This window comes from Lithobates pipiens, unplaced genomic scaffold, assembly GCF_037356315.1.
Source record: "Lithobates pipiens isolate NorthernLeopardFrog02 unplaced genomic scaffold, aLitPip1_a1.2 Scaffold_16, whole genome shotgun sequence".
NCBI lineage: Eukaryota > Metazoa > Chordata > Amphibia > Anura > Ranidae > Lithobates > Lithobates pipiens.
The window spans coordinates 470,776,009-470,803,470 of record NW_027507748.1 but is presented as its reverse complement, the minus strand read 5'-3'; the positions used below and the strand labels follow the sequence as shown (position 1 = coordinate 470,803,470).

The window sequence follows — 27,462 nt, the reverse complement described above, 5'->3', positions numbered from 1 at the left end:
GCAGTAATTTCGGTGTGATCCAGAGCAATTTCAGCCCATTTAAATGAATAGGTTGAAAATCGCACCACACTAATTATTGTTCTTGCTGGGGGCTTATTTTTAACTTTTTTTTTTAATTAATTACCTATGCATACTGCATACTCTTTATGTTTACTACTGGTCATTTTCAAGAGTCCTTTAAAAATTACATAACCCATGAAATACCATTGGCAGCAATTATACCTGAGTACCCATCTGTCTTTTTATAACATAGTTGAAGTGCTTTGATATAAATGCATAATTACAGATATAACTAATATTACTCAGTTTTTTCTTTATTTTATTAGGTTTATATAAAGACGTATGGAGAGCATGTGGGATTCAGAATATTCATGGATTCCTTTCTTCTGTCTTTAACAAGTAAAGTAAGTTCTTATATTCCTAATAAGTAAAGTAAAACCATAATAAACAATGCTACATTATTGTGTATTGTAATGGCATAACATGAAATATCTATAATTTTGCCTAGTGCTAGTGTGAAAAGTTACTGAGGATCCCCTAAGCAATACCAGTGATTAGCTAGTTTCGTAGGAATCGTACATTCGGAAGCATCCGGAATACAAATTTCTATGCTTCCGAATTGTATACGAAATTTCGTTGATGAATTTCGGATCCAAAGTCTGTTACAACAGAAACATGACTGGTGTTTTGTTGACCAATTAGAGGTTTTCTTCTGCTGCTGAGTGAGGGTTGGGAAAATTACCTTTTTTAATATGGGAGTGGGAGACTGGTACTGGTAGTCGATGGGAGATTCAGAATCAGACAAAATAAGAATGTTCGTTAATATTGTTTTATTATTGTCATAATAATTACAATTATTCGTTATGAAGTTAAAAACCCAAGAAATCAGCACAGCACAGGGATGGTGGGATCCCCTCATAATGAGCACAGCAGGGGTACAGCCCCAGGAGGAAGTCAGCACAGCACAGGGATGGTGGGAGCCCCTCATAATGAGCACAACACAGGGATGGTGGTAGCCCCTCATAATGAGCACAGCAGGGGTACAAACCCAGGAAGTCGGCACAGGGATGGTGGGAGCCCCTCATAATGAGCATGAGTCGACAACTGCCATATTGAGTAAGGTATTTTTTGCTTTTTAAAATCCTCATAACGAACGTTCATAATTGCTACGAAGAGTTAACGAACCTAACGAAAATTTGTATTTCATACGAATCCAAATTGAATCCAAATTGAATACGAATTAACGGCTAATACGAAACGGAACAAAACTAATTTGACGGCGCACATGTCTAGGAGTGATTAGCAATAGTTTCTTACATAATTCACTGATGACAGGGTCCCTTTAGGCCGGGTTCACACTGCTGCGGGGGGAGATCCGGATGTGATTCGCACCGCACTGCAGTGCTAATCACATCCGATCTCCGTAGCGATGCGAGTTCAGCCATACAGATAGTATGGCTGAATTTGCATCGCTCCCGCAGCAAACTCGCACGGGACCCTTTTTTTGGTCCGCAGCAGAATCGGATCGCATGGGTGTTCACACCATGTGATCTGATTCCTGTGCGAGTCTGCAGATCGCACTGCGATATGCGGACGGATCTGGGGGTGTCGTTAACATTTCATTGACACTCCCAGCCGTTCGCATAGGGCAGTGTGAACTGCCGGCGGGAGTCATGCGATGCAGGAAAACGCCGCGGATTCGCGGCGTTCCCGCATCGCTGTGGTGTGAACCCAGCCTTAAAGAATAGGTACACTTTACAAAAAATGTCTTTAGAACATCCTCTTGTCTTGCTCTTCAAACGCTTAATATATTTACCGACTTCACATTAAGATGCTGAGAGATCTCAGTGCTTCATCCAACCAGGTGATCAGGTAGTAATAGCGCATAATCCAAATACCCAAAAGAGCATTTAGAGACAGTATTGTTGGCAAATGGAATTGCTCAAATGAGTTCTTATTTATGTAAAAACAGTCTCCAAATGACTCAGTTACTGTACTGCAGAGCATCCATTTTATTAAAAATTAAGAAAAGCAAAGTCTTATAAATACCAGCATCCAGTTTCATTGTATACCACATGGGTCATTCTAGCGAATGCATGCTACATATGACAGGGATATATCCCTAATGGTTAGTACTTACATAGTCCCCAGGGGCCAGTATCTCCGTGAATAGCAATGATGAAAGGGCCACAAGCCCAAGGCGTACTAGACCACTTTAATATGAAGCTTGACTATAGCCTTTGGCTGGAACACCAGATCTTTCTCATGGGGCAGCGTGGAACCATATATTCCTGCTGCTTTGAGCAATTTATCCTCAATTTATGAAACTGGGAATGTTATGCCAAGATGGGTGGTGACAACTGAAATATTGTAAGTGGGAGTTGCCTCCCGTAGGTTTGCAATAGTTTTTAGTAACAAGGACATCATCCTCATGGGACCGCTCCAAATCCAAAAATACAAGTGAAAAGGGGTACAACATACAGGGGAAATGTAGGCCTAAACCATCATTATTGCAGTGGGACACAAAAGTAGAGAACATATCCAAGCTCCCATTCCAGATAAGCAGGACATCGTCGATATACCTGACATAAAAGATGATATATCTGGCAAAAGGATTGTTGTTCCAGATGAATGACTCCTCACAGTTCCCCATTGCAACATTAGCATAACAGGGGGCAAAGGCGACAAGGAGGCAAGAGATCATCTGTGGTAAAAGGTTTAAGCCCAGCCCTTCCTTCTCTGAGCTGGCCGCTCAACTGTCGGCTAATTGCCAGCTCCTATCTCTCCACAGTGACTCACCTGCTTGTCGGTCCTGCCTACTTAAGCTGCCCAGTCAAGATGATCTCTGCCTTCACCGTGGTTACATCTCTAGAGACGCTCTCCTGTGTTCCTGTTAAAGACTTGCTTGGTTGACATTCCTTCTGGCTCCAGATCCTGCTTGCTGTTCTCTGGCTCCCTGCCATTTTGGCTTGTCTGAATATCCATTCCGGTTCCTGAACTTTGGCTATGTTCTGACTACGTTTACTCTGTTTACCCTTTTTATTATTAAACAAGTGTGATTTAACTGTACTTCTGTCTCAGTCTGATTCATGGTTTTTGACAGTATGCGAAGGCCATGAATTCAGAAGATGCAGTTAATCCACTTGTTGGTAATATTTTTTCCGATTGGATGAGCAGGATCACCACATGAATCGGTTTGCCATGGAGTTACAAACGCTCATGAGTCGCACGGCTCATCTGGAATCTCCCACTGTGGCTGCTCCAGTGTGTTGCAGGCCATCCCTGCTGCTGCTTCAGTCTCTGTGCAGGCACCCATCTTGAGTATTTCCTCTATAAGTGCTATGTCTGGTTCCGCTCCACTTCTCCAGCGATTTGGGGGCAATCCAGTCCAATGCAGAGGGTTTCTCAACCAGGTTGAGATATACTTTGAGATGCTGCCCCAGGTGTTTCCCACGGACAGAAACAAAGTAGGTTTCATGATATCTTTGCTTTCTGAGAGAGCCTTGGTCTGGGAAAACCCTCTATGGGAGACGCAAACACCTGTTGTCTTGAGTTACCCTGAGTTTGTGGCTTCTTTTAAAAGGGTATTTGACGTTGCCACACGCTCTGCTTCTGCTGTAAAGTACCTCAGGTCCATCAAACAGAGTACGAGAACTGTTTCTGATTACGTCATTGAATTACGTACTCTGGCAGCAGAGGTTGCTTGAAACAATGAGGTCCTCATGGCTGCTTTTTCTCATGGTCTCTCAGATACCATCAAGGATGAGATAGCAGCCCAAGATATACCCACTGAGCTGTAGAAGTTGATCATGTTTGCCATCCTCATTGACTCTAGACTCAGAGAAAGACTCTCTTTTAAAGAGCACTTGCGGAAGCCTCCTATACATTTGTTCCCCTCGAGCTTTGCCTCCCTCACCTCCCATGCCCTCGGTACCAAGTCGGTCAGTGAAGGTGAACCCTTGCACTTGGGTTTCACGCGTCTCTCTGCGGATGAGTGAACCTCTAGGAGGAGGGAGAGATTGTGCCCTAATTGTGGCCAGGCAGGCAAAAAACTACTCAGAAAGTAGCCAAGGTCCTGTGCACCTCTTCACTCTCCTCCCTGTTGGAGGAGTAGTGCGATTTTTTTATTTTTTTATTTTTATTTATTTATTTATTTATTTTTTCTATTGATGTCTTTGACAGAGGTCAAGCCGGTAGTTTGCCTCCACACCGGTCATATGATTTCACAATTGACTTTCAACCTGGTGCCATACCCCCTTGTGGCCGGGTTTACCCTTTGTCGGTCTTGGAGGATAAGGCCACTGAGGAGTATGTTGCAGACACACTTTCTCAAGGTTCCATCTGTAAATCCTCCTCTCCTGCTGGTGCTGGTTTTGTCTTTGTAAAGGAGAAGAGTGGTGAACTGAGACCTTGTATTGATTATAGTGGTCTGAATTGTTTCACGATTAAGAGTGCCTTTCCAATTCCGTTGATTACGGAGTTATTTGACCGCCTCAAGGGAGCATCGGTTTTCACAAAGCTTGATTTGAGAGGGACATATAATCTTGTGAGGATTAGGGAGGGCGACGAGTGGAAAACTGCATTTTAATACCAGAACAGGCCATTATGAGCACCTCAAAATGCCTGTTGGCCTTTGTAACGCCCGGCAGTTTTCCAGGAATTTATCAATGATGTCCTCCGAGATTTGTTGCAATTATGTGTGGGGGTTTGTCTCAAAGATATCCTCATATTTTCCAAGTCCCTGGAGAGCCACCACACAGATGTTTGTCGTGTGCTTCAGAAAATAAGAGAGAACAATCTTTATTGTAAATTGGAGAAGTGCGAATTCCATAGTGAACAGGTTAAATTCCTGGGTTATGTAATTTCCACTGCTGGTTTTTCGATGGACCCAGAGAAACTTTCAGCAGTCCTATGCCCTCTGCAGCGTTCTCTTGGCTTTGCCAAATATTATCGTACGTTTTATCCGTAACTTCTTGTCTCTGGTCAATCCCTTGACTGATATGACCAGGAAGGACACTAACCCACAGAGTTGGTCTCCAGAGTCCATTAAGGTCTTTGAAAGTCTCAGGCTGCCTTTGTTTCTGCTCCTGTGTTGGCACATCCTGATCCTACGTTACCTTTTATCCTTGAGGTTGATGCTTCTGAGACTGGAGTTGGCACCCTTCTATCTCAACGTCCTACCTCTGAGAGCGCTATGCATCCTTGTGGCTACTTTTTTGCGGAGTGCAATTACGAGATTGGTGACAGAGTTGTTAGCGACCATTTTAGCCCTGAAAGAATGGAAACATCTCCTCGAAGGTACCACTGTGCCGGTTCTCATTCTCACTGACCATAAGAGTCTCACATTCTTGTCTGAGGCTAAATGTCTCTCTCCCAGAAGGGAGCAATGGGCTCTTTTTTCTTGTCAAGTTTCAATTACATTGCCATATTCTTACCCGGTACTAAGAATGTAAGGCCTGACGCTTTGTCACGACAATTTTCCTCCACTTCCAAGATGGAGTTCTTGTGATTCCTCCTGATCGTATTCTGGCTACGGTTCGCACCAGTCTCACTTCTCCTTTGGGTGACAAAATTCTTGCTGCTCAGGTCCATGCTCCTCCTGAGAAACCTTGCGACCGCTGCTATGTCCCAAAGAGTCTGCGTGCTCCAGATTTACCATTCTCCCAAGGCTGCTGGCCATCCAGGGAAGAATTAACTCTTTTGAGCCATTTCCCCAAAATTCTGGTGGCCTAGTCTAAGTGCTGATGTAACAGCTTTCATAGCTGCCTGTTCTCGAGTAGGGATGAGCTTCGTGTTCGAGTCGAACGTACGTTCGACTCGAACATTGGCTGTTCGTCCGTTCGGCGAAATCCGAACATTTTGGTCCGTTCGCGTCAAATTCGCGTGGCGCTCACGGCCCACAATGCACTGCGATGGCGCAGTGCATTGCTGGCTCATGATTGGCCAAGCATGCACTGTGACCCCGCATGCTTGGCCAATCGCAGCGCCAGCAGCGAGGAGAGCCATGATTGGCCACAGGCAGGATGCCTGTGGCCAATCATAGCTCAGGCTGTGTAGTGCACGCCCCAAACTATATAAGGCCGCCATCGCGGCGGCCTCGTGTAGTGTGTTGGCGTCTGAAGCAGTGGGTGTTCTGTGTACCTTCAACACAGTACACACCGATCGTTTTTGGCCGATTTTCGATCTTGCTGTTGTGTAGTGGTTATTGTCTGTGTGCCCTGACCGCAGTATACACCACCGCTATATTCACCTCACCTATATAGCTAGTGATCTATCTTTTATAATAGAGCTTGCAGTCAGTAGTGTTAGGAGATAGTGCGTGCTGTTTGCGTGCTCTGTACCCAGTACATACCGCTATATCCACCTACATAGCTGTTCTCTATTTGAGCCCATTTGCCATCTGCAGGAGTTATTGGAAGTTGTGTGTGCCTCCAGCACAGCACAGTATACATCTGTATATACCCCTTTATCTCTGGTGTTCTCTGGTTATTGTCTGCGTGCCCTGACCGCAGTATACACCGCTATATTCACCTCACCTATATAGCTAGTGATCTATCTTTAATAATAGAGCTTGCAGTCAGTAGTGTTAGGAGATAGTGAGTGCTGTCTGCGTGCTCTGTACCCAGTACATACCGCTATATCCACCTACATAGCTGTTCTCTATTTGAGCCCACTTGCCATCTGCAGGAGTTATTGGAAGTTGTGTGTGCCTCCAGCACAGCACAGTATACATCTGTATATACCCCTTTATCTCTGCTGTTTTCTGGTTATTGTCTGCGTGCCCTGACCGCAGTATACACTGCGATATTCACCTAACCTATATAGCTAGTGATCTATCGTTAATAATAGAGCTTGCAGTCAGTAGTGTTAGGAGATAGTGCGCGCTGTCTGCGTGCTCTGTACCCAGTACATACCGCTATAATCCACCTACATAGCTGTTCTCTATTTGAGCCCAATTGCCATCTGCAGGAGTTATTGGAAGTTGTGTGTGCCTCCAGCACAGCACAGTATACATCTGTATATAGCCCTTTATCTCTGGTGTTCTATAATAAAGGCATCTGCAGGAGTTAGTGGGTGTTGTGTGCCTCCAGCACAATATACACTACCCAACTGCTGTTTTACCCAACTCCCTTCAGGCCATTACCATGTCTGGAAGGCCAGCAAGGAGAGGCAGACAGGCGCGAGCCGATAAAAGAGGGCAAGCAGGCTCTGTGTCTAGAGACAACAGTGCTGGTGGTGGACGCGGTGCATTGTCATCAGCACGTGGCCATGGGACATGCTTGTCCTTCTTTTCGGCAGCTGGACATGTTGAACCGCAACATGCCAACGACTTGGTAGAGTGGATGACCAAGCTCTCTTCATCCTCCTCATCCTCTCTCACCCAGTCTCAGGGTAGTAGCAAAGCAGCTGCCAACGCATCGTCTTCCCTCCTCTCAATGTCATCATCAGTGACTCCTTCCCTAGACCCACCACGTCCTCCTGAGGAGTCTCCTGAACTCTTTGAGCACAGTGTTGGGTACATGCTCCAGGAGAATGCCCAGTGTTTTGTGGGCTCTGATGATGACACTCAGCTAGAGGAAGGCAGTAGCGTGAGCGCAGACAGAGGGGATGCTCAAGAAGGACAGCAATCTGGCAGTCATGTTCCACAAGCTGCAGCATACTGCCAGGTTTGCTACAGCGATGAAGAGGGAGGGGATGATGAGGGCACTGACTCCACGTGGGTGCCTGGAAGGAGGGAGGAGGAGGAGGAGGAGGAGGAGGCACATGTCCAACGAGCCAGGATGCCCTCCGGGGGCCAGCTTAGGGGCAGCACACCGACTGAATCACACCGCAGAGCTCCGCCTGTGCAGAGCGCTGCCTCTGCGCGTTATTCTAAAAGTTCTTTGGTGTGGGCCTTTTTTGAGACGAGTGCATCAGATCGCACCGCTGCTATTTGCAACATATGTCTCAAGCGTATCTCACGTGGCCAAAACATCAGCCACTTGGGCACCACATGCTTGATCAGACATATGTTGACCTGCCATGCAGCTCGTTGGCAAGCGTACCTCAAAGACCCACACCAAAGAACAAAGCGGACCTCTCCTTGCTCCTCATCAGCTGGCATCTCCAACCCCACTAGACCTTCAGTCCTCTCCGAAACCTGCTCTGAGAGGAATGAAGGTGTAGAATTAGGTGTGTCACAGCCAAGTGCTTCCGGGAACTCTGCTAGCGGTACACCCACGTCCGATTATAGCAGGCAAATGTCCCTGCCCCAGCTGCTGGACCGGCGGAAGAAGTTCACTCCCAGCCATCCACATGCCCAGCGGTTGAATGCTAGCTTGGCTAAATTGCTAGCACTTCAACTGCTGCCTTTTCAGTTGGTAGACTCGGCCCCCTTCCGTGAGTTTGTACAATGTGCAGTTCCTCAGTGGCAGGTCCCCAAACGCCACTTTTTCTCATGGAAGGCGATTCCGGCTCTCTACCGGCATGTGGAAGGCAATGTCCTTGCCTCGCTGGACAGGGCGGTCAGCGGTAAGGTGCATATTACCGCTGACTCATGGTCCAGCAGGCATGGACAGGGACGTTACCTGTCTTTCACGGCCCATTGGGTCACTCTTCTGGCAGCTGGGAAGGATGCAGGACAAGGTGCAGTAGTGTTGGAGGTTGTTCCGCCACCACGCCTCCAAAATGCTACTATTGGTTGTGACACACCTCTCTCCTCCACCCCCTCCACTTCTTCTTCCTCCATGGCCTCTTCCAGTGCTCTGTCCTCAGAACCAGCGGTGCTCCGTAGGCGTTCCAGGGGCTACGCAAGTACGCAGGCAAAACGATGCCATGCCGTGCTTGCCCTGGTTTGTTTGGGGGACAGGAGCCACACTGGGGCAGATGTTTTGTCAGCTCTGCAGGGGCAGGCCGAGAGGTGGTTGACGCCACGCCAGCTTAAGCCAGGAATAGTGGTTTGCGACAATGGCACCAACCTCCTCTCCGCCCTCCGACAGGGACAACTGACCCATGTGCCCTGTGTAGCTCACGTCCTTAACCTGGTGGTGCAGCGGTTCTTGGGCAGGAACCCTGGCTTACAGGATGTCCTGAAGCAGGCCAGGAAAGTCTGTGTGCATTTCCGCTGATCATTTAATGCCTGTGCTCGGCTGGCTGAGCTCCAAAAGGAGTTGAACCTGCCCAAGAACCGCCTTATATGTGACATGCCCACCAGATGGAACTCAACATTGGCCATGCTGCAGCGGCTGCACACGCAGCAGAGGGCCATCAATGACTACCTGTGCGACTACGGCACCAGGACAGGGTCAGGGGAGCTTGGTTTTTTCTCACCACGCCAGTGGGGCATGATCAGGGATGCATGCACTGTCCTATCACCGTTTGAGGAGGCCACAAGGATGGTGAGCAGTGACAGTGCATGCATCAGTGACACTGTACCTCTTGTCCACCTCTTGGAGCATACGCTGCATGGAATAATGGACAGGGCACTTGAGGCAGAACAGAGGCAGGAAGAGGAGGACTTCCTTGCCTCTCAAGGCCCCCTTTATCCAGACAGTGTTCCTGCTGTGCCACCCATCACACAGGAAGAGGATGAGGAGGAGGAAGAGGAGGAGGATGATGATTGTGTCAGCATGGAGGTGGAGGCTGCCACTCAGCATCAGCAGCAGCAGTCCTGTAGGGATGATTTACAGTCCCAAGAAACACGTGGACTTGTACGTGGCTGGGAGGAGGTAGCTGCGGATCATGTTGTCCTTAGTGACCCAGAGGACTCCGGACCGAATGCCTCAGCTAACCTACGCTGCATGGCCTCCCTGATCCTGCAAAGCCTGCGGAAGGATCCTCGTATTCTTCGGATCAAGGAGAGGGACCATTACTGGCTGGCCACTCTCCTTGATCCACGGTACAAGGGTAAGGTTGCCGACCTTATCTTGCCATCGCAGAGGGAGCAGAGGATGAGACATCTCCGGGAGGCCTTGCAGAAAGGTCTGTGCAACGCATTCCCAGAGACTGGGAGGTTACAAACTCCTGGTCCTGGACAACGTGTTGCTGAGGCATCGGTCAGAAGGAGCGGTGGAGAAGGTGGCCGTCTGACTGATGCTTTCAGACTATTTTTTAGTCCGCAGCCCCAAGGTATGATCGGTTCCAGCACCCATCGCCAGCGTCTGATTTACATGGTGCAGGAATACCTAGGGGCAAGGTCAGACTTGGACACCTTTCCCACCGAAAATCCTCTGGCTTACTGGGTCTTGAGGATGGATCACTGGCCAGAGCTTGCACAGTATGCAATTGAGCTACTGGCCTGTCCTGCATCCAGCGTTCTTTCGGAACGCACCTTCAGTGCTGCTGGTGGCTTTGTTACCGATCACAGGGTGCGCCTATCCACCGAATCAGTTGATCGACTGACCTTCATCAAGATGAATCAGTCTTGGATCACCCACAGCTACCAAGCACCTGAAGCTGATGTAACAGAATAATTTTTTTTGAAATACCACATCCCTTCAAGACTGCCTATGCTGATGCTGAGTGACTGTCCTGTTATGTTGATTGTCTATCCTCTTCCTCCTCTGCTGATATGTTGGAAGAACATTTCTGGTTCTGGTTGATGCCATCAGCCCAATTTTTCTGCCCCTGTTTAACAGGGGCGTTTAAGTACAATTTTTGATGCAATGCTTTGCAGCAGGGCTAATTCCTGCAATCAAACAAGAGTATATGGGAGAGGTTGCAGTGTGGTGGTACCAGCACCAGTGCCTAAGGCCACATTTTTCTGCCCCTGTTTAACAGGGACATGTAATTACAATTCTTGATATAATATTTCACAGGAGGGCCCCTTCCTGTGCCCACCCAGAGTAACGGTGAGGACTTATAGTGTTGTGGCACCAGCACCACAACCACCAAAGGTCAATTTTTCTACCACTGTTCAACAATGGCATGTAATTACAATTCTTGATATAATCATTCACAGCAGGGCGCTCCAGCGCCCACCAAGAGTCACTTTGAGGGCTTACAATGTTGTGGCATAACCAACACCTTGTTCCGCCATTTCTGCAGAGCATATAGGGCAGGCCCCTTCTTTCAAACATCCAATTTACAAACATCTCCTACTTGCAAACGGAAGGAGACAACAGCAAGTGAGATGAAAAAAGATGGACGACAAAACAAATTATACAGGGGTGATAACCCTTCCCTATGTTTTCCAAAAAGCTTTAAAATAGTTTTTTTGACTGGAGCTACACTTTAAAAATGTACCAGTTGAAAATTACAAACAGATTCAACTTAACACAACAAACCTACACAGTCCCTGTCTTGTTTGCACCGCCTGTATACTGCTGTTCTGAGTATATAGGGCCTGGGGGCCACACGCATTTCCTTTTTTTAATATGGGTACGGGGTTCCCCTTAATATGCGTACAAGACCCAAATAGGCTGGTAATGGGCAGGGAGGGCTACCCATGCCATTTTTCTCAATGATTTTCAACCATATTGCAGGAACCAGATATAACATTAAAACCGCAAGCAGTTTTAAAAGGTGTTATTTCCATTTAATGTCATTTTGTGCAGGGACTGTTCTAAACACGGGAAACACGTGGCACTTCACAGGCATACTACAGACACCCCCCAGGCACTATATTTAAAGGAATATTTCACTTTTTTTTCACTTTAATCGTCATTAAAATCAGTGCTCCCGCCAAAACGGCCATTTTTAAAAACATTTTAGGCATTGACCCATGTCCCCTGGGGTGAAGCCAGGTCCCCAAACCCTTTTTAGGACAGTATCTTGCATATTAGCCGTTAAAATTAGCACTTTTCATTTCGAACGTTCGAGTCCCATAGACTTCAATGGGGTTCTAACGTTCGTTCGAATTTGGGGTCCGTTCGAAAGTTCTGGTGCGAACCGAACCGGGGGGTGTTTTCGGCTCATCCCTATTCTCGAGTAAGACTCCACGACAACTTCCAGTGGGTCTCCTACAACCCATACCCAATGGAGAGAGGCCCTGGACCCACCTGTCTATGGATTTCATTGTGGGCAGGGCAACACAGTTGTCCTTATGGTGGTTGACCGGTTTTCAAAAATGCCTCATTGTATTCCACTAAGGAAGTTGCCCACTTCTAAGGAACTGGCTTCCATTTTTGCTTGGCAGATCTTTCCCTTTCATGGGCTACCCAAGGTGATTGTCTCGGACAGGGGTAGTCAGTTTGTGTCCTGGTTCTGGCGAGCTTTTTGTGCACAGTTGGGAATTCAGCTTGATTTCTCCTCTGCGTTTCACCCGCAGTCTAATTGGGCAGCAGAACAAGCCAATCAGTCCTTGTAGCAATTCCTATGTTGCTATATTTCTGACCATCATAACTACTGGTCAGACCTCTTACTGTGGGCAGAGTTTGCTCACAATAGTGGGTTGAATTATGCTTTCTGATTTGTCCCTGTTTATGGCGAACTATGGTTTCCAACCTTCCATGTTGCCTGACTCTTTTGTTCTGCAGCGTATTCCTGCGTTTAGAGGAGCATTACCGTGGTCTTCGTTCTACTTGGGCACAAGTCCAGGAGGTTTTGCAACATGCTAATGATAGGTACAGACTCCATGCTGACTGCAGACGCCTGGCTGTGCCTTTCTACCAGGTTGGGGACAGGGTCTAGCTGTCATCTCTCAACCTCTGACTTCACGTTCCCTTTCTGAAGTTCGCACCTTGGTTTATTGGGCCTTTCCATATTTTTCGCAGGATTAACCCAGTGGCTTACGCATTAGACCTTCCTTCTAATATGCGTATATCATATGTATTTCATATCTCCTTATTAAAACTTTTGTTCTGCAACCACTTTACCACCTCTGTGCCACGTCCTCACCCTGTTCAGGTTGAGAACCATGAAGAGTATGAAGTACAGTCCATTGTTGACTCGCGTAGGTTCCGTGGGCGCATACAGTACCTGGTGCATTGGAAAGGGCACGGTCTGGAGGAATGCTCTTGGGTCCCATCCTCGAACGTACCTGCCCCTGTGCTCCGCCATGTTTTCCAGAGACGTTTTCCCCTCAAGCCTGGTGGTTCTTCGAGGGGTAGGGGTCGTTGAGAAGGGGGAACTGTCAGGGCTGGGCCCAGCCCTTCCTTCTCTTAGCTGGCCGTTTAGCTTCCGGCTAATTGCCAGCTCCTATCTCTCTACAGGGACTCACCTGTTGATGATCCTACTCCTCGGTCCTGCCTACTTAAGCTGTCCAGTCCAGATGATCTCTGCCTTCGCTTTGATCACATCTCTAGAGATGTCTCCTGTGTTCCTGTTAAAGACTTGATTGGCTGACATTCCTTCTGGCTCCAGATCCTGCTTGCTGTTCTGCTACTATGTTCTCTGGCTCCTTGACGTTTTGGCTTGTCTGACTATCCGATCTGGTTCCTGAACTCTGGCTATGTTTACTCTGTTTACCTTTCTTTATTATTATTTTAAACAAGTGTGACTTAACTGTACTTCTGTCTCAGTCTAATTCATGGTTTTTGACACTGCTCTAGTGTATTTTCCATGGGACTATATAGCAAACTGACAAAGGAAAAGCTTACCTACACCATCAAGTTGTGAGTACATCAGAGTGAGAGCAGAGTTAATTCTTGGCAGTCACCACTCTGTGCTCTACCCCTCTAGTATGCACTGGAGTGACGGGCAGGAGAATAGGGCAGGAAATGGCTGGTTTAGGCTCTCAGTGCTGCTGTTCTAAGAGGCTGAGCCAGCTGCCTGTAAGTCTTCAGTGGGCCTAAGCCTGGGTCAAAGGAGAGAAGAACTATGTGCACTCCTGTGACCCACATGAGAAGTACAGTATGGCCAAAAGAGCTTTGGCCATATTTCTCTTTTAGTCAATCTGTCAATGGATTTCTTGTGTGTTTTTTTTTTTTTTTTTTTTTTTTTTTTTTATCAGTAAGGTATCTAAACCTGTAATCTTTCTGTATTACCTGGTTGATCCTGGCAGTTCCCCACGTCCTGAATTTAAACTGATCTTGCTAATCACTGAAGCCAATCCATGCTAGTGATGTCAGTTTGTCATTCCGTTCAGAGATACAGGCAAGCTGTGCACAGCGTGCCTGTATCTTCCATGGTCAGTGTTTAGCCATGCCCCCTGCCAATCCCTTGTCCCTTGACCAACAGCAGATTCCCCAGCCAGCCAATCCCCATCTTTGCTGTGAACCTGCAGTGTCTCCCAGTTATGCCTCAATGTGGACATGCCCACTTACAGATCCGTAAGGCTCTGAGGAATGAAAAATTTTACTTTAGAGTTGAAAAAAATTGAGAAATAATCAAATAACTGTAGATATCTCTCCCTCAGCACTCACTGTGAAGATACAATATCGACCAAGCTGCTACTATAATAAGAAAAACAATGTAACAAAATTGTGTCCAAAATAAATATTTAAATACTAATAGCTCTTACATATTCTGAAAGTCTTTCAAACTTGATACACAGTCTTCTTTTGACAAAATAGGCAGCCAAAATATGAAAAAGATTAAGAAAAATCTGCTCCAAAAGAGAAATGTTCAGGGTAAATTATAATTAATTACGCCAGACGATTAACCATCATCGCAATGCTTGAATGACAATCCCCCAAAAGAAATTTACTTACCAGATATTACTGTCTTAATTGCATATCTCTGGTTATGTTGTTATCAGCAAGCCTCTGTGAATCTTCATCCAATATTGGTTGGAAGGTGTGTGGATGTCAGGTGGCTAAAATCAGCAATTGCTGCATCTTTCCATCTGTATATTGCTTGTCACAAGCAGGAAAAGAAGGGTACACATAGTGTAATCCAATTTTCCAAAAGGTATGTTTATTAACCCTTTCATGACTAAGCCTATTTTTGACATTTGGTGTTTACAAGTTAAAATCCATATTTTTTTTCTCGAAAATTACCCCCGATCCCTCCTTTATACTTCAAAGTATTCAAATTGCCATTTTTGGCGATTCTGAATACTGTATATATTTTTTAATCCGGCGCCATTGGCAGCCGAGTAAACCGGAAGTGACGTCATGATGTCGCGTCCGTGTTTACGTCAAGGAGACTGGAATGAAGCCACTTACGGCTTCATTCCAGTCCCTCCCTAGCTGCCAGAGGCATCAGATCGTACATTGGTGCTCCCGATTGAACGAGAGTCCCGGTAAGAGTGGCGAGAGGCGGTGGGATGTCCCCTCCCACTCCTCCGGCATAACAGCCGAGCGGCTTTTAGCCGCATCGGTTGTTATGGCTGGAAAGCCAATCGCTCGCTCTAAAAATCACTACCGGGATGATGCCTGCAGGTGCGGGCATCATCTCGGTATAACCCCCGGAAGCCGAGTACGCACATCTGTGTACGCTCGGCGGCAAGGGGTTAAATAAACCCTCGTAGATGTACACTTACAATAAAAACATAAGTTAAAAGCATAAGTAAAATTATACTTTTTAAGTCACTCCCTCCTAATGTACCTCTTCACTGCTACAGCGGTGTTCCCGGGTGAGGTAAACTGGAGCGCCAACAGCTTGATTCAATGGCATGGGTTGCTGCGTGATCAGGCCCTGACTAGTTTCCTCATTGCTTTCGTCAGAGGGCGTGGCCACACAGCGCAGCTCCCAACCTTTTCTACACACACGAGCTCATGGGAATTAACCCACTCTCGTATGTTAATTTTGCTGTTTGAGAGGCTCTCACCCAGGGCCACTGATAGGCCAGTACGACTGGCCCTGTTGTACTGGGCCCGGCCAGCAGGGGGGCCCAGGCAAGCTGAGCAGATAAATGATTAAAAAAAATAAAAATCCTCCAGCCATGGCCGTTCCGGCTCAACTACCAACCAAATAGCCCCCACCACCCCTCGGTTATTTTTACGTTTTTTTTTTTCTGCAGATAGCTATCTGCAGACTAGGTGGTGGCAGGGAGGGACTATTTCCTCTATTTCGGGTGCAGAAGAATACCTCTTCTGCACCCGCTCTTCATGCTGGCTGTGGCTCAAGTCCCAGCCAGTGCGTCCTCTATCGTGCCGTCCCCCTTGGCGCCGTGGAGTGATTCCTCCGCCTCCTCTTGCGAGAAGTGCCAGTGAGGCGAGCGGCGGTGTCAGACTGGCAGAACACAAAAAATAAGTAGCTGACATGATCACATCTGAATGGAATCATTTGTGGACAGTTGGACACTCCAGTCCAGGCAGCAGCGCAGCAGGATCAGGGAAGAAGTGCCTCATGGAGCCCAGCTAAAAATGACACAGGTGTGTACTTGCTTGGGGGGGGGAATTCAAGATCTACTACTGATGCAGCAGCGTATATACATTATGGTATTAGCAGCATGGGTGGCACTGTCTACAGCAGAATATGGCATTGGTGGCATGGGTGGCACTGTCTGCAGGTAGCACATGCGTTATGGCCCATAAGACATGTGCTGCCTGCAGACAGTGCCACCCATGCTGCCAATGCCATATTGTGCTGCAGACAGTGCCACCCATGACACTAATGTCATAACGCATGTGATGCCTGCAGAGACAGTGCCATCCATGCTGCCAATGATATTATGCCATTGGCGGCATGGGTGGCACTGTCTGCAGCACAATATGTCATTGGCGGCATGGGTGCACTGTCAGCAAGTAGCACATGCGTTATGCCATTAGTGTCACGGCTGGCACTGTTTGCAGCACGTTACAGCATTGGCGGCACTGTCTGCCGGTAGCACATGCTTTATGGCCCATAACGCATGTGCTGCCAGCAGAGACAGTGCCACCTGTGTCGCCAATGCCGTAATGTGCTACAGACAGTGTCACCCATGCCGCCAATGCCGTAATGTGCTACAGACAGTGCCGCCAATGCCGTAATGTGCTGCAGACAGTGCCACCCATGCCGCCAATGCCGTAATGTGCTGCAGACAGTGCCAGCCATGCCTATCACTTGTAGAAAACCAGCACTTTGTTTCAAGGTGGGGTCTGGGGAGGGGCTGGGACAGGGCGGGGCTGAAGGAGGGACCATGGGCGGGGGCCAGGGGTGGAGCTGAAGGGGGCCCCATCAGGTAGGTGGTACGGGGCCCCATGATTTCTATCAGCGGCCCTGCTCTCACCACGCATCCTAACTGCACTCGCAAACAATCCTTCAATCTTACAGGGCTATAGTGCATTCTATAACTAATATAAACATTTACAAAAATATCTCAAACATACCTCCCTATGTTAAAAAAAGGAAATGTATATTTAAACACTGTGTATTAAGCATAATCAGCACCACAGTGAACTAGATCAAAACAATCGGTCCACCGATCATGATCTTGCTTGATCGCACTGTGTATGACAAAAGGATTCATTCATTGGTGCAAAACAGATTAACAACCAAATTAATAGTGCTAACCGAAAGGGATCATGATGTATAATTCTGTGTATTCAGCATAATCAACACCATCGTTGTCAAAACGATCGGTCCACCGATCATGATCTTACTTGATTTCGCTGTGTATGGCAAAAGGATTACTTTAGAGTTAATTAAAAATAAAGACTATTTAAAGGTACCCATTACCTAAAGAAATATCATATTTAATATCTTGTCTTCACAACTAATTTAACACTGCGGGTACCACATTTGAGGACTGCTTCAATTCTACAGTTCTGATTCAAACCAAAAAAACAGTGTAGCGCAAAAAAAACAAAAACGAAACCTTATAAGAGATTATGTTATATATGCATCGTGAAAAAATCAAGTGTCCAAAATATTGTGAATTCAAAAATCACGTTCTTATAACCTCCAAACAGAAAAATAGAAATATATCAAAACAAAAATCAATGACAGCAAAAAGTGCACATCCACCACCAGGTGAGGGGCCTGCTCACCTCAATTATTGTGGCAATAGGCTCATCAATATTAGCCCTTTAAATGCTGCAGACTCGTATTCATCACTCTTATCCGCCTCCATTTTCACAGGGAATCTGTGTCATCCACTTGTCACAGCACCCCAGGGGCTCAGCTCCCATATCAATCAAAGTAGAAAGGCATAGATACAGTGTACTCAGTATCGCAAATTTTATTAAAATACTCCCCGCATATAAAAACCCTTACAGGATAATCAAGTAAACAGCACTATACAATTCCAATATTCTGCCGACACCTACTGAAGAAGCCCAATCACGGAGTGCAACACGTCTAGGAGGGAGAACCCGAGCCTGTGACGTCACGCCAAAGTCACACCAATAGCAGTAGTAAGCCGGCAGGAGATTGCAATTGTATATTGCTGTTTACTTGAATATCTCTGGGGTGCTGTGACAAGTGGATGACATAGATTTCCTGTGAAAATGGAGGAAGAGGAGTGGGGAATTTGGGTCTGCAACATTTAAAGGGATAATATTGATGAGCATATTGCCACAATAATTGAGCTGAGCAGGCCATTCACCTGATGGTGGATGTGCACTATTGCATGAAGAGTTAAGACATGGGGTGTTTTTTTTTTCTGTCATTGGATATACAGTATCTCACAAAAATGAGTAAACCCCTTACATTTTTGTAAATATTTGATTATATCTTTTCATATGACAACGCAACATAAGAAATGACACTTTGCGACAATGTAAAGTAGTGAATGTACAGCTTGTATGACAGTGTAAATTTGCTGTCCCCTCAAATAACTCAATACACAACCATTAATGTCTAAACCGCTGGCAACAAAAGTGAGTACACCCCTAAGTGAAAATGTCCAAATCAGGCCCAATTAGCTATTTTCCCTCCCACTGTCATGTGACTTGTTACAAGGTCTCAGGTGTGAATGGGAAGCAGGTGTGTTGAATTTGGTGTGATCGCTCTTTCTCATACTGGTCACTGGAAGTTCAACATGGCACCTCATGGCAAAGAACTCTATGAGAATCTGAAAAAAAAGAATAGTTGCTCTATATAATGATGTCCTAGGCTGTAAGGCCGCGTACACACGGGCAGACTGTTCGCCCAACTTAGTTCGTCAGACAATCCGACAAACAGTCCGCTCAAAATTTGCATGAACGGACTTGACCACACACGATGAGCAGACAGTCCGCTGAAAGCGTGCGCGATGACGTGAACGGCACGTACGACGGGACGAGAAATTCGACGTCCAATACACTGCAATGCAACCTTCGCCGTGTAAATCCTTTCTGAGCATGCGCGAAACTTAGTCTGTCGAACGAGCCTACACACGAGCGGACTGTCCGCTGAAACCAAGTTTGGGCGGACAGTCTTACGGAAATTCCGAAAAACTTTGTTCGTCAGACTGTCCGCTGAAACAGTCCGCTGAAGCCCACACACGAGCGGACTGTCCGCTGAAACACTGTTCAGCGGACAAAGTTGGGCGAACAGTCCGCCCGTGTGTACGCGGCCTAAGAAGATTGCCAAGACCCTGAAACTGAGCGGCAGTACAGTGGCCAAGACCATACAGTGGTTTAACAGCACAGGTTCCACTCAGAACAGGCCTCGTCTTGGTCGAACCAAAGAAGTTGAGTGCACATGCTCGGCGTCATATCCAGAGGTTGTCTTTGGGAAATAGACATATGAGTGTTGCCAGCATTGCTCCAGAGGTTTAAGGGGTGGGGGGTCAGCCTGTCAGTGCTCAGACCATACGTTGTAAACTACATCAAATTTTTCTGTGTGGCTGTCACCCCAGAAGGAAGCCTCTTCTAAAGATGATCCACAAGAAAGATGCACACAGTTTGCTGAAGACAAGCAGACTAAGGACATGGATTACTGGAACCATGTTCTGTGGTCTGATGAGACCAAGATAAACTTTTTTTGTTCAAATGGTGTTAAGCGTGTGTGACAGCGACTAGGTGAGGATTACAAAGTAGTACTTTTAGTAGTACTAAAAGTAGTACTATTAAAGTCAAGCATAGTGGTGGGAGTGTCGTGGTCTGGGGCTGCATGAGTGCTGCCAGCACTGGGAGCTACAGTTTATTGAGGGAACCACGAATGCCAACATGTACTGTGACATACTGAAGCAGAGCATGATCCCCTCCCTTCGGAGACTGGGTCGCAGGGCAGTATTCCAACATAAATACCCCAAACACACCTCCAAGATGACCACTGCCTTGCTAAAAGAAGCTGAGGGTAAAGGTGATGGACTGGCCAAGCATGTCTCCAGACCTAAATCCTATTGAGCATCTGTGGGGCATTGTCAAATGGAAGGTGGAGGAGTGCAAGGTCTCTAACATTCACCAGCTCTGTGATGTCTTCATGGAGGAGTGGAAGAGAACATCCTGTGAAGCTCTGGGGAACTTCATGCCCAAGAGGGTTAAGGCAGTGCTGGAAAATACCGATGTAATAAAACAATGAAAATATTGTCACTTTGGGCCCAATTTGGACATTTTCACTTAGGGGTGTACTCACTTTTCTTGCCAGCAGTTTAGACATTAATGGCTGTATGTTGAGTTATTTTGAAGGGACAGCAAATTGACACTGTTATACAAGCTGTACACTCACTACTTTACTTTGTAGCAAAGTGTCATTTCTTCAGTGTTGTCACATGAAAAGGTATGATAAAACATTTACAAAAATGTGAGGGGTGTACTCACTTTTGTGAGATACTGTAGCTTGTTTGAAACAGCAGAACTCTCCCATTACATCAAATGTGGATTTATGCAAATTGTTTGTGTGTGGGGTGGGGGTGAAAGCAAAAATTCCACATCACTCTGGTCTCCAATACTGGAAAAGGTGGCATGTGATGTGTCCTCTTAGTATAAACATTAAATTAGAGGTTGATTATTTAAAGAGGTCTTTTGCAATCAGTATATTTGAAGTTTGCTATTATTCTAGCTTCCCAGAAAAGTGGTACAGTAGACTCCAGTGCAATGGATGTAATAAAATTACCAGGAGTTTACATAAATTGATTATGGGACTTTGGGGTTTGACACATGTTTTCTACCTGAGATTTCAGTAAGGATTTTTTGTAATGTAAGTATTCAGTTATTCCTCCCAGATAAAAATGATGTATTATTTGAAGGACTTCTGGTAACTGAAAAAAGAACATGTGCCTTAATTATTCTTATTTCAGGGAAATATATAGCCAGATATGGTATTTTGAGAAGAAAACTGTGGGCAGGTCAAAAGGCCATGTCTCCTGCTGTAATGTTTACAGCTTTTTCTGGATCTTTTCCCATAAACCAAATATTTCATTACATTACCCTTAATTGTCAAATGGTTATTGAGCTCCAAGTAGCTTTTTTTTTTCTTGAAAAGATAATAAATATAAGTAAGTTATTCATACACAGTACAAAGAATACAAAATAATTTTAATGACAGGTCGGGAGAATGGTGGGGCCTATTTACAAAGATTACAAAAATAATAATTTTTGTTAAAATAATTGTAAAGCCTTAAATCTGCAAAGAGCCCAATGTCACTTAGTGGATTTCTAATGCAGGATGCAATGTTCGAAATAATTAAAATCAGATGAATTTTATCTTCTAGTAAGTGTTTTCAGCACTGATGGGAACCAATTTGAATGTACAATCTATGTGTGTATGTATGTGTGTGTGTGTGTATATGTATGTGTGTGTGTGTGTGTGTGTGTGTGTGTGTATATATATATATATATATATATATATATATATATATATATATATATGTATGTACAGTGCCTTGCGAAAGTATTCGGCCCCCTTGAACTTTTCAACCTTTTGCCACATTTCAGGCTTTAAACATAAAGATATAAAATTTAAATTTTTTGCGTGCAAAATTATTCGGCCCCTTTACTTTCAGTGCAGCAAACTCACTCCAGAAGTTCAGCGAGGATCTCTGAATGATCCAATGTTGTCCTAATTGACTGATAGTGATAAACAGAATCCACCTGTGTATAACCAAATCTCTGTATAAATGCACCTGCTCTGTGATAGTCTCAGGGTTCTGTTGAAAGTGCAGAGAGCATCATGAAGACCAAGGAACACACCAGGCAGGTCCGTAATATGGTTGTGGAGAAGTTTAAAGCTGGATTTGGATACAAAAAGATTTCCCAAGCTTTAAACATCCCAAGGAGCACTGTGCAAGCGCTCATTTTGAAATGGAAGGAGTATCAGACCACTGCAAATCTACCAAGACCTGGCCGTCCCTCTAAACTTTCAGCTCAGACAAGGAGAAGACTGATAAGAGATGCAGCCAAGAGGCCCATGATCACTCTGGATGAACTGCAGAGAACTACAGCTGAGGTGGGAGAGTCTGTCCATAGGACAACAATCAGTCGTACACTGCACATATCTGGTCTTTATGGAAGAGTGGCAAGAAGAAAGCCATTTCTCAAAGATATCCATAAAAAGTCTCGTCTAAAGTTTGTCACAAGCCACCTGGGAGACACACCAAACATGTGGAAGAAGGTGCTCTGGTCAGATGAAATCAAAATCGAACTTTTTGCCCACAAGGCAAAACGATATGTTTGGCGTAAAAGCAACACAGCTCATCACCCTCAACACACCATCCCCACTGTCAAACATGGTGGTGGCAGCATCATGGTTTGGGCCTGCTTTTCTTCAGCAGGGACAGGGAAGATGGTTAAAATTGAGGGGAAGATGGATGCAGCCAAATACAGGACCATTCTGGATGAAAACCTGTTGGAGTCTGCAAAAGACCTGAAACTGGGACGGAGATTTATCTTCCAACAAGACAATGATCCCAAACATACAGCAAAATCTACAAAGGAATGGTTCACAAATAAATGTATCCAGGTGTTAGAATGGCCAAGTCAAAGTCCGGACCTGAATCCAATCGAGAATCTGTGGAAAGAGCTGAAAACTGCTGTTCACAAACGCTCTCCATCCAACCTCACTGAGCTCGAGCTGTTTTGCAAGGAAGAATGGGCAAGAATTTCAGTCTCTCGATGTGCAAAACTGATAGAGACATACCCCAAGCGACTTGCAGCTGTAATCGCAGCAAAAGGTGGCTCTACAAAGTATTAACGCAAGGGGGCCGAATAATTTTGCACGCCCCACTTTTCATTTTTTTATTAGTTAAAAAAGTTTCAAAAATCCAATAGATTTCATTCCACTTCACAATTGTGTCCCACTTGTTGGTGATTCTTCACAAAAAATAAAATTTTTATATCTTTATGTTTGAAGCCTGAAATGTGGCAAAAGCTTGAAAAGTTCAAGGGGGCTGAATACTTTCGCAAGGCACTGTATGTATGTATGTGTGTGTGTGTGTGTGTGTGTGTGTGTGTGTGTATATATATGTATATATGTGTATATATGTGTATATATATATATATATATATATATATATATATGTGTATGTGTGTGTGTGTGTGTGTATATATATATATAATATGAGCATCAGGGGCAGGTGCCTCTAGTGAGGAGCCCAAATCGCATATTATTACATATTCTCAACATTATACTGAAGAATTAGGTAGTTTAAAAATTGCATCCTTTTTTTATTTATTTACTTTTTTTGTGAAAGAGAAAACTAGCATGTTTTTCAGCTTTTGTTTATATCTTGGAATATCAACAAAATGCCACTTTGCTTATTGTGTGTTTTTGAGGAGATTTTAGAAAATAAATCTGAACATATTTTGCAGGTTTAATAAAAAGTTCAAATTCAGAAAATTCAGTATTGAACCTAAACTACTCAACAAAAAATTCTAATGACCAAAAGTTGAGAAAAGCAACTAGATTTCTAAATATTAGTTGAGCATTACCTATAAAAATAAAACTGATAAAACAAATAGTATATGAGCCACTGTACCATTGGTAACCTCCATATGAAAATGCTGCTGATCCTATATATCATTTCTAAGCCTCTGGCCCAGAACTTATTGAAGCCATAGGATTAGCCTTACCAACAAGAAACCAATGGCGCTTATATCATGTTTTTCTTTAAAAAAAAATTCAGTTATCTTATTTAATTCTGGATTCAGTCTTATGCAAAACATCCAGTAGATGTCAGTATATACCATTTCAAGCAACATCTGATTGTGGCTTACTGGTTTAATTTCTGTTTTCTTGGACTTGTATAGAAAATGTAACAATGCTGCCAGAGAGAGACTCTCTACTTTGGCCACAGGCGATCTAGGAGTTTAGAAACCTTTTTGTCAGTATCTGACTCACATTTCCGTGTACTTGACTGCTTTTTTTGTAGCTATCTACTGTGTATGTAATTACTCCTTTTTTGAAAATGCCAAGATGTACAAACTCCTAGACACTATGGGAGTTATTTACAAAAGTAAAATCCACTTTGTACTGCAAGTGCACTTAAAACTAAAGTCGCTGTAGATCCCAGGGGGACATGCAAGGAAAATAAAAAAAACAGCATTTTAAGTTTGCACATGATTGGATGATAAAATCAGCAGAGCTTCCCCTCATTTCAGATCTACCCCTTAGATTTAGAGCAACTGCACTTCCAAGTGGATTTGCCTTTCATAAATAACCCCCTCTGCCTCACTTTTGGACTGTATGTTTTCTGGAAAAACAAATGGTTAAAAAAAAAATCTGTTTGTGGCAAATTATTACATAAGCATTAGTAACAGGTCTGCAAATAATACATCAATGCATATAAACACTTTGTACTCATAAAGTGTACACAGGTTCTACTGTAAACTCTCTCTCCCACACACACACACATACATATATAGACACACACACACTATATACAACTTTTCTGGGAAGGCTGTCCAAAATGTTTAGGAGTGTGTCTATGGGAATATTTGACCATTATTCCAGAAGCGCATTTGTGAGGTCAGGCACTGATGTGGACGAGAGGGCTTGGCTCACAGTCTCCGCTCTAATTTGACCCAACATTGTTCTATCGGGTTGAGATCAGGACTCTGTGCAGGGAAGTCAAGTCCAAATAATTTGGTGGAGAGAGGATTATAGTGTGGGGTTGTTTTTCAGGGGTTAGGCTTGTCCCCTTAGTTCCTGTGAAGGGAACTCTTAAGGCATCAGCATACCAAGAACATTTTGGGGAAGGTCCCTTCCTGTTCCAACATGACTGCACACCAGTGCACAAGCAAGTTTCATAAAGATATGGATGAGCGGGTTTTGGGTGGAGGAACTTGACTGGCCTGCACAGAGTCCTGACCCTAACCTGATAGAAAACCTTTAGGATGAATTAGAACAGAGACTGCGAGCCAGGCCTTCTCATCCACATCAGTACCTGACCTCACAAATGTGCTTCTGGTTAAACATTCCCATAGACACACTCCTAAACCTTGTGGAGAGCCTTCCCAGAAGAGTTGAAGTTGTTATAGCTGCAAAGGGTGAGCCAACTCAATATTGAACCCTACGGACTAAGACAGGGATGCCATTAAAGTTCATGTGCATGTAAAGGCAGGCGTCCCAGGTGGAGGTGGATCACTGATGTTTTGGGAATCTGTGAGCTACAAAGGCACGGGAAACTTGGTCAAAATTCATGGCAAGGTGAATGCAATATGTTATGAAAAAATACTGGAGGAACATTTGCATTCATCAGCCAGGAAGCTGCACATGAGACGTACTTGGACATTCCAACATGATAATGATCCAAAACACAAGGCCAAGTCGCCCTGTCATTGGCTACAGCGGAATAAAGTGAAGGTTCTGGAGTGGCCATCTCAGTCTCAATACCATTGAGCCACTCTGGGGAGATCTCAAACGTGCAGTTAATGCAAGACAGCCCAAGAATTTACAAGAACTGGAGGCCTTTTGCCAAGAGGAATGGACAGCTTTACCATCTGAGAAGATAAAGAGCTTCATCCACAAATACCACAAAACACTTCAAGCTGTCATTGATGTTAAAGGGAGAAATACACGGTATTAAGAACTGGGGTATGTAAACTTTTTTGATCAGGGTTATTTGGGTCGTTTCTGTTGTGATTATGATCTAAAAAGAGTAAACACAGTTGATTGATAATAAATGGCTTCAGCAAAAACACTAGCCATGAGCCAAAGCAAAGTTTTTGTCTTATCATTTATATTGCCTGAAAAATGGGCAAGAAATAATAAATTCTGCCAGGGTATGTAAACTTATGAGCACAGCTGTATATATTTATTTATTTCAGGTACTAGTATAGCACCGTCAATTTACTCAGCGCTTACATATACAATGTACATTCACATCAGTCTCTGCCCTCAAGGAGCTTACACACATTCATACACACACTAGGGCTAATTTAGGATTCAGGATCTGATTAACCTACCAGCATATGTTTAGAGTGTGGGAGAAAACCGGAGTACCTGGAGGAAACCCATACAGGCACAGAGAGAACATGCAAACTCCAGAAAGATGGTGTTGTGGTCAGGATTTGAACCAGTGACCCTTTTTGCTGCTAGGTGAAAGTATACCACTGTATGTGTCTGTATGTATATACATATTTTGTTATTAAAAAGAATAAAGTAATACAATTCTACTAATTCTATATTATTCTACAGGTGAAAGTTCCAGATGTGGAATTCTTTGTAAATTTAGGGGATTGGCCACTGGAGAAAAGGAAGGTTCAGCCCATTCACCCCATCTTTTCTTGGTGTGGATCCACAGAAACAAGGGACATTGTAATGCCCACTTATGACCTGACCGATTCTATACTGGAGACTATGGGGAGGTAATCTGAAGTTTTTATTTTCCTATGTGTTGGATCTCTAAATTATCTTTATTGATTTAATTGTTTTTATGAGGTATACCAATTTTAATTCAATTAGTTAAAGAATAAATATCCAGAATAAACCAAAATTGGACATTCTGTAAATTTAATCTTAATTCTATTTTTAAAGATTTACTTTTTGGGTGTACATAGGAACTTTTCACATCAAATTTAAAGAAGTTGTAAACTCTTTAAAAAAAAAAAAAAAAAAAAAAAAAACAAGAAAAAAACCCCCCATAAAACAAAGGCATAATGGGCTTATTATGAAATACTTACCTTAGAACAAAGCCTTCCAGCGGCGCCCGCACACTTCTGAGACGGCTAACATTTTTCCCAAAAGTTTCTTCCGGGTTCTCTGTGAGCGACCGTGACTGGTTGGAGCCACAAGGACTTCACTCCCACGCATGGCGTAGGGCTCGGAAGAAACAGCACCCGTGGCCGTTCCTTCAGAGCGCATGCGCCAGTGATGCCACTGGCTGCATGTATTATAAATATCTCCTAAACGGTACATGTAAATATTTGCACTACCTATAGGTAAGCTTTATTATAGGCTTACCTATAGGTAAATGTCTGCAGAGAAAGTTTACTTCCTCTTTAAAGCATGGGCCAAATTTACTATTACTATTATTATTAAAATGTACTATTAATAACATTAGGCCTTTACCTAGAGGCAGCAGAACCAGAAAGGCGATGTTTCCCTGTGTAGGTATCAACCACACATTTCATATTCTGTAATCTCATTTACGCATTGTCACTGTGTTCTAAGCTCAGCCAGAAACAATAAAAACAAATGTTTTTCCTAAATTAAAGTGATTGTAAAGCTTTGTTTATTTAAAAAAATATATAATAACAAACATGTCATACTTACCTCCACTGTGCAGCTCCTTGCACAGAGTGGCCCCAATCAGCCTCTTCTGGTGTCTCTTGGCGGCTCTCGTGGCTCCTCCCCACATCAGATAACCCCCTA

General features: G+C 44.5%; 1 protein-coding gene across 1 annotated transcript in view; it reads left to right on the top strand.

Annotated features, from left to right (window-relative positions):
- POGLUT2 (protein O-glucosyltransferase 2) overlaps positions 1-27,462 on the top strand; it is a 130,471-nt gene that overhangs the window by 24,912 nt on the left and 78,097 nt on the right. The window contains exons 4-5 of the mRNA XM_077482921.1: positions 327-404; positions 26,287-26,456. Coding sequence (XP_077339047.1) covers positions 327-404; positions 26,287-26,456 — 248 coding nt within the window. The remainder of the gene's footprint in view (positions 1-326; positions 405-26,286; positions 26,457-27,462) is intronic.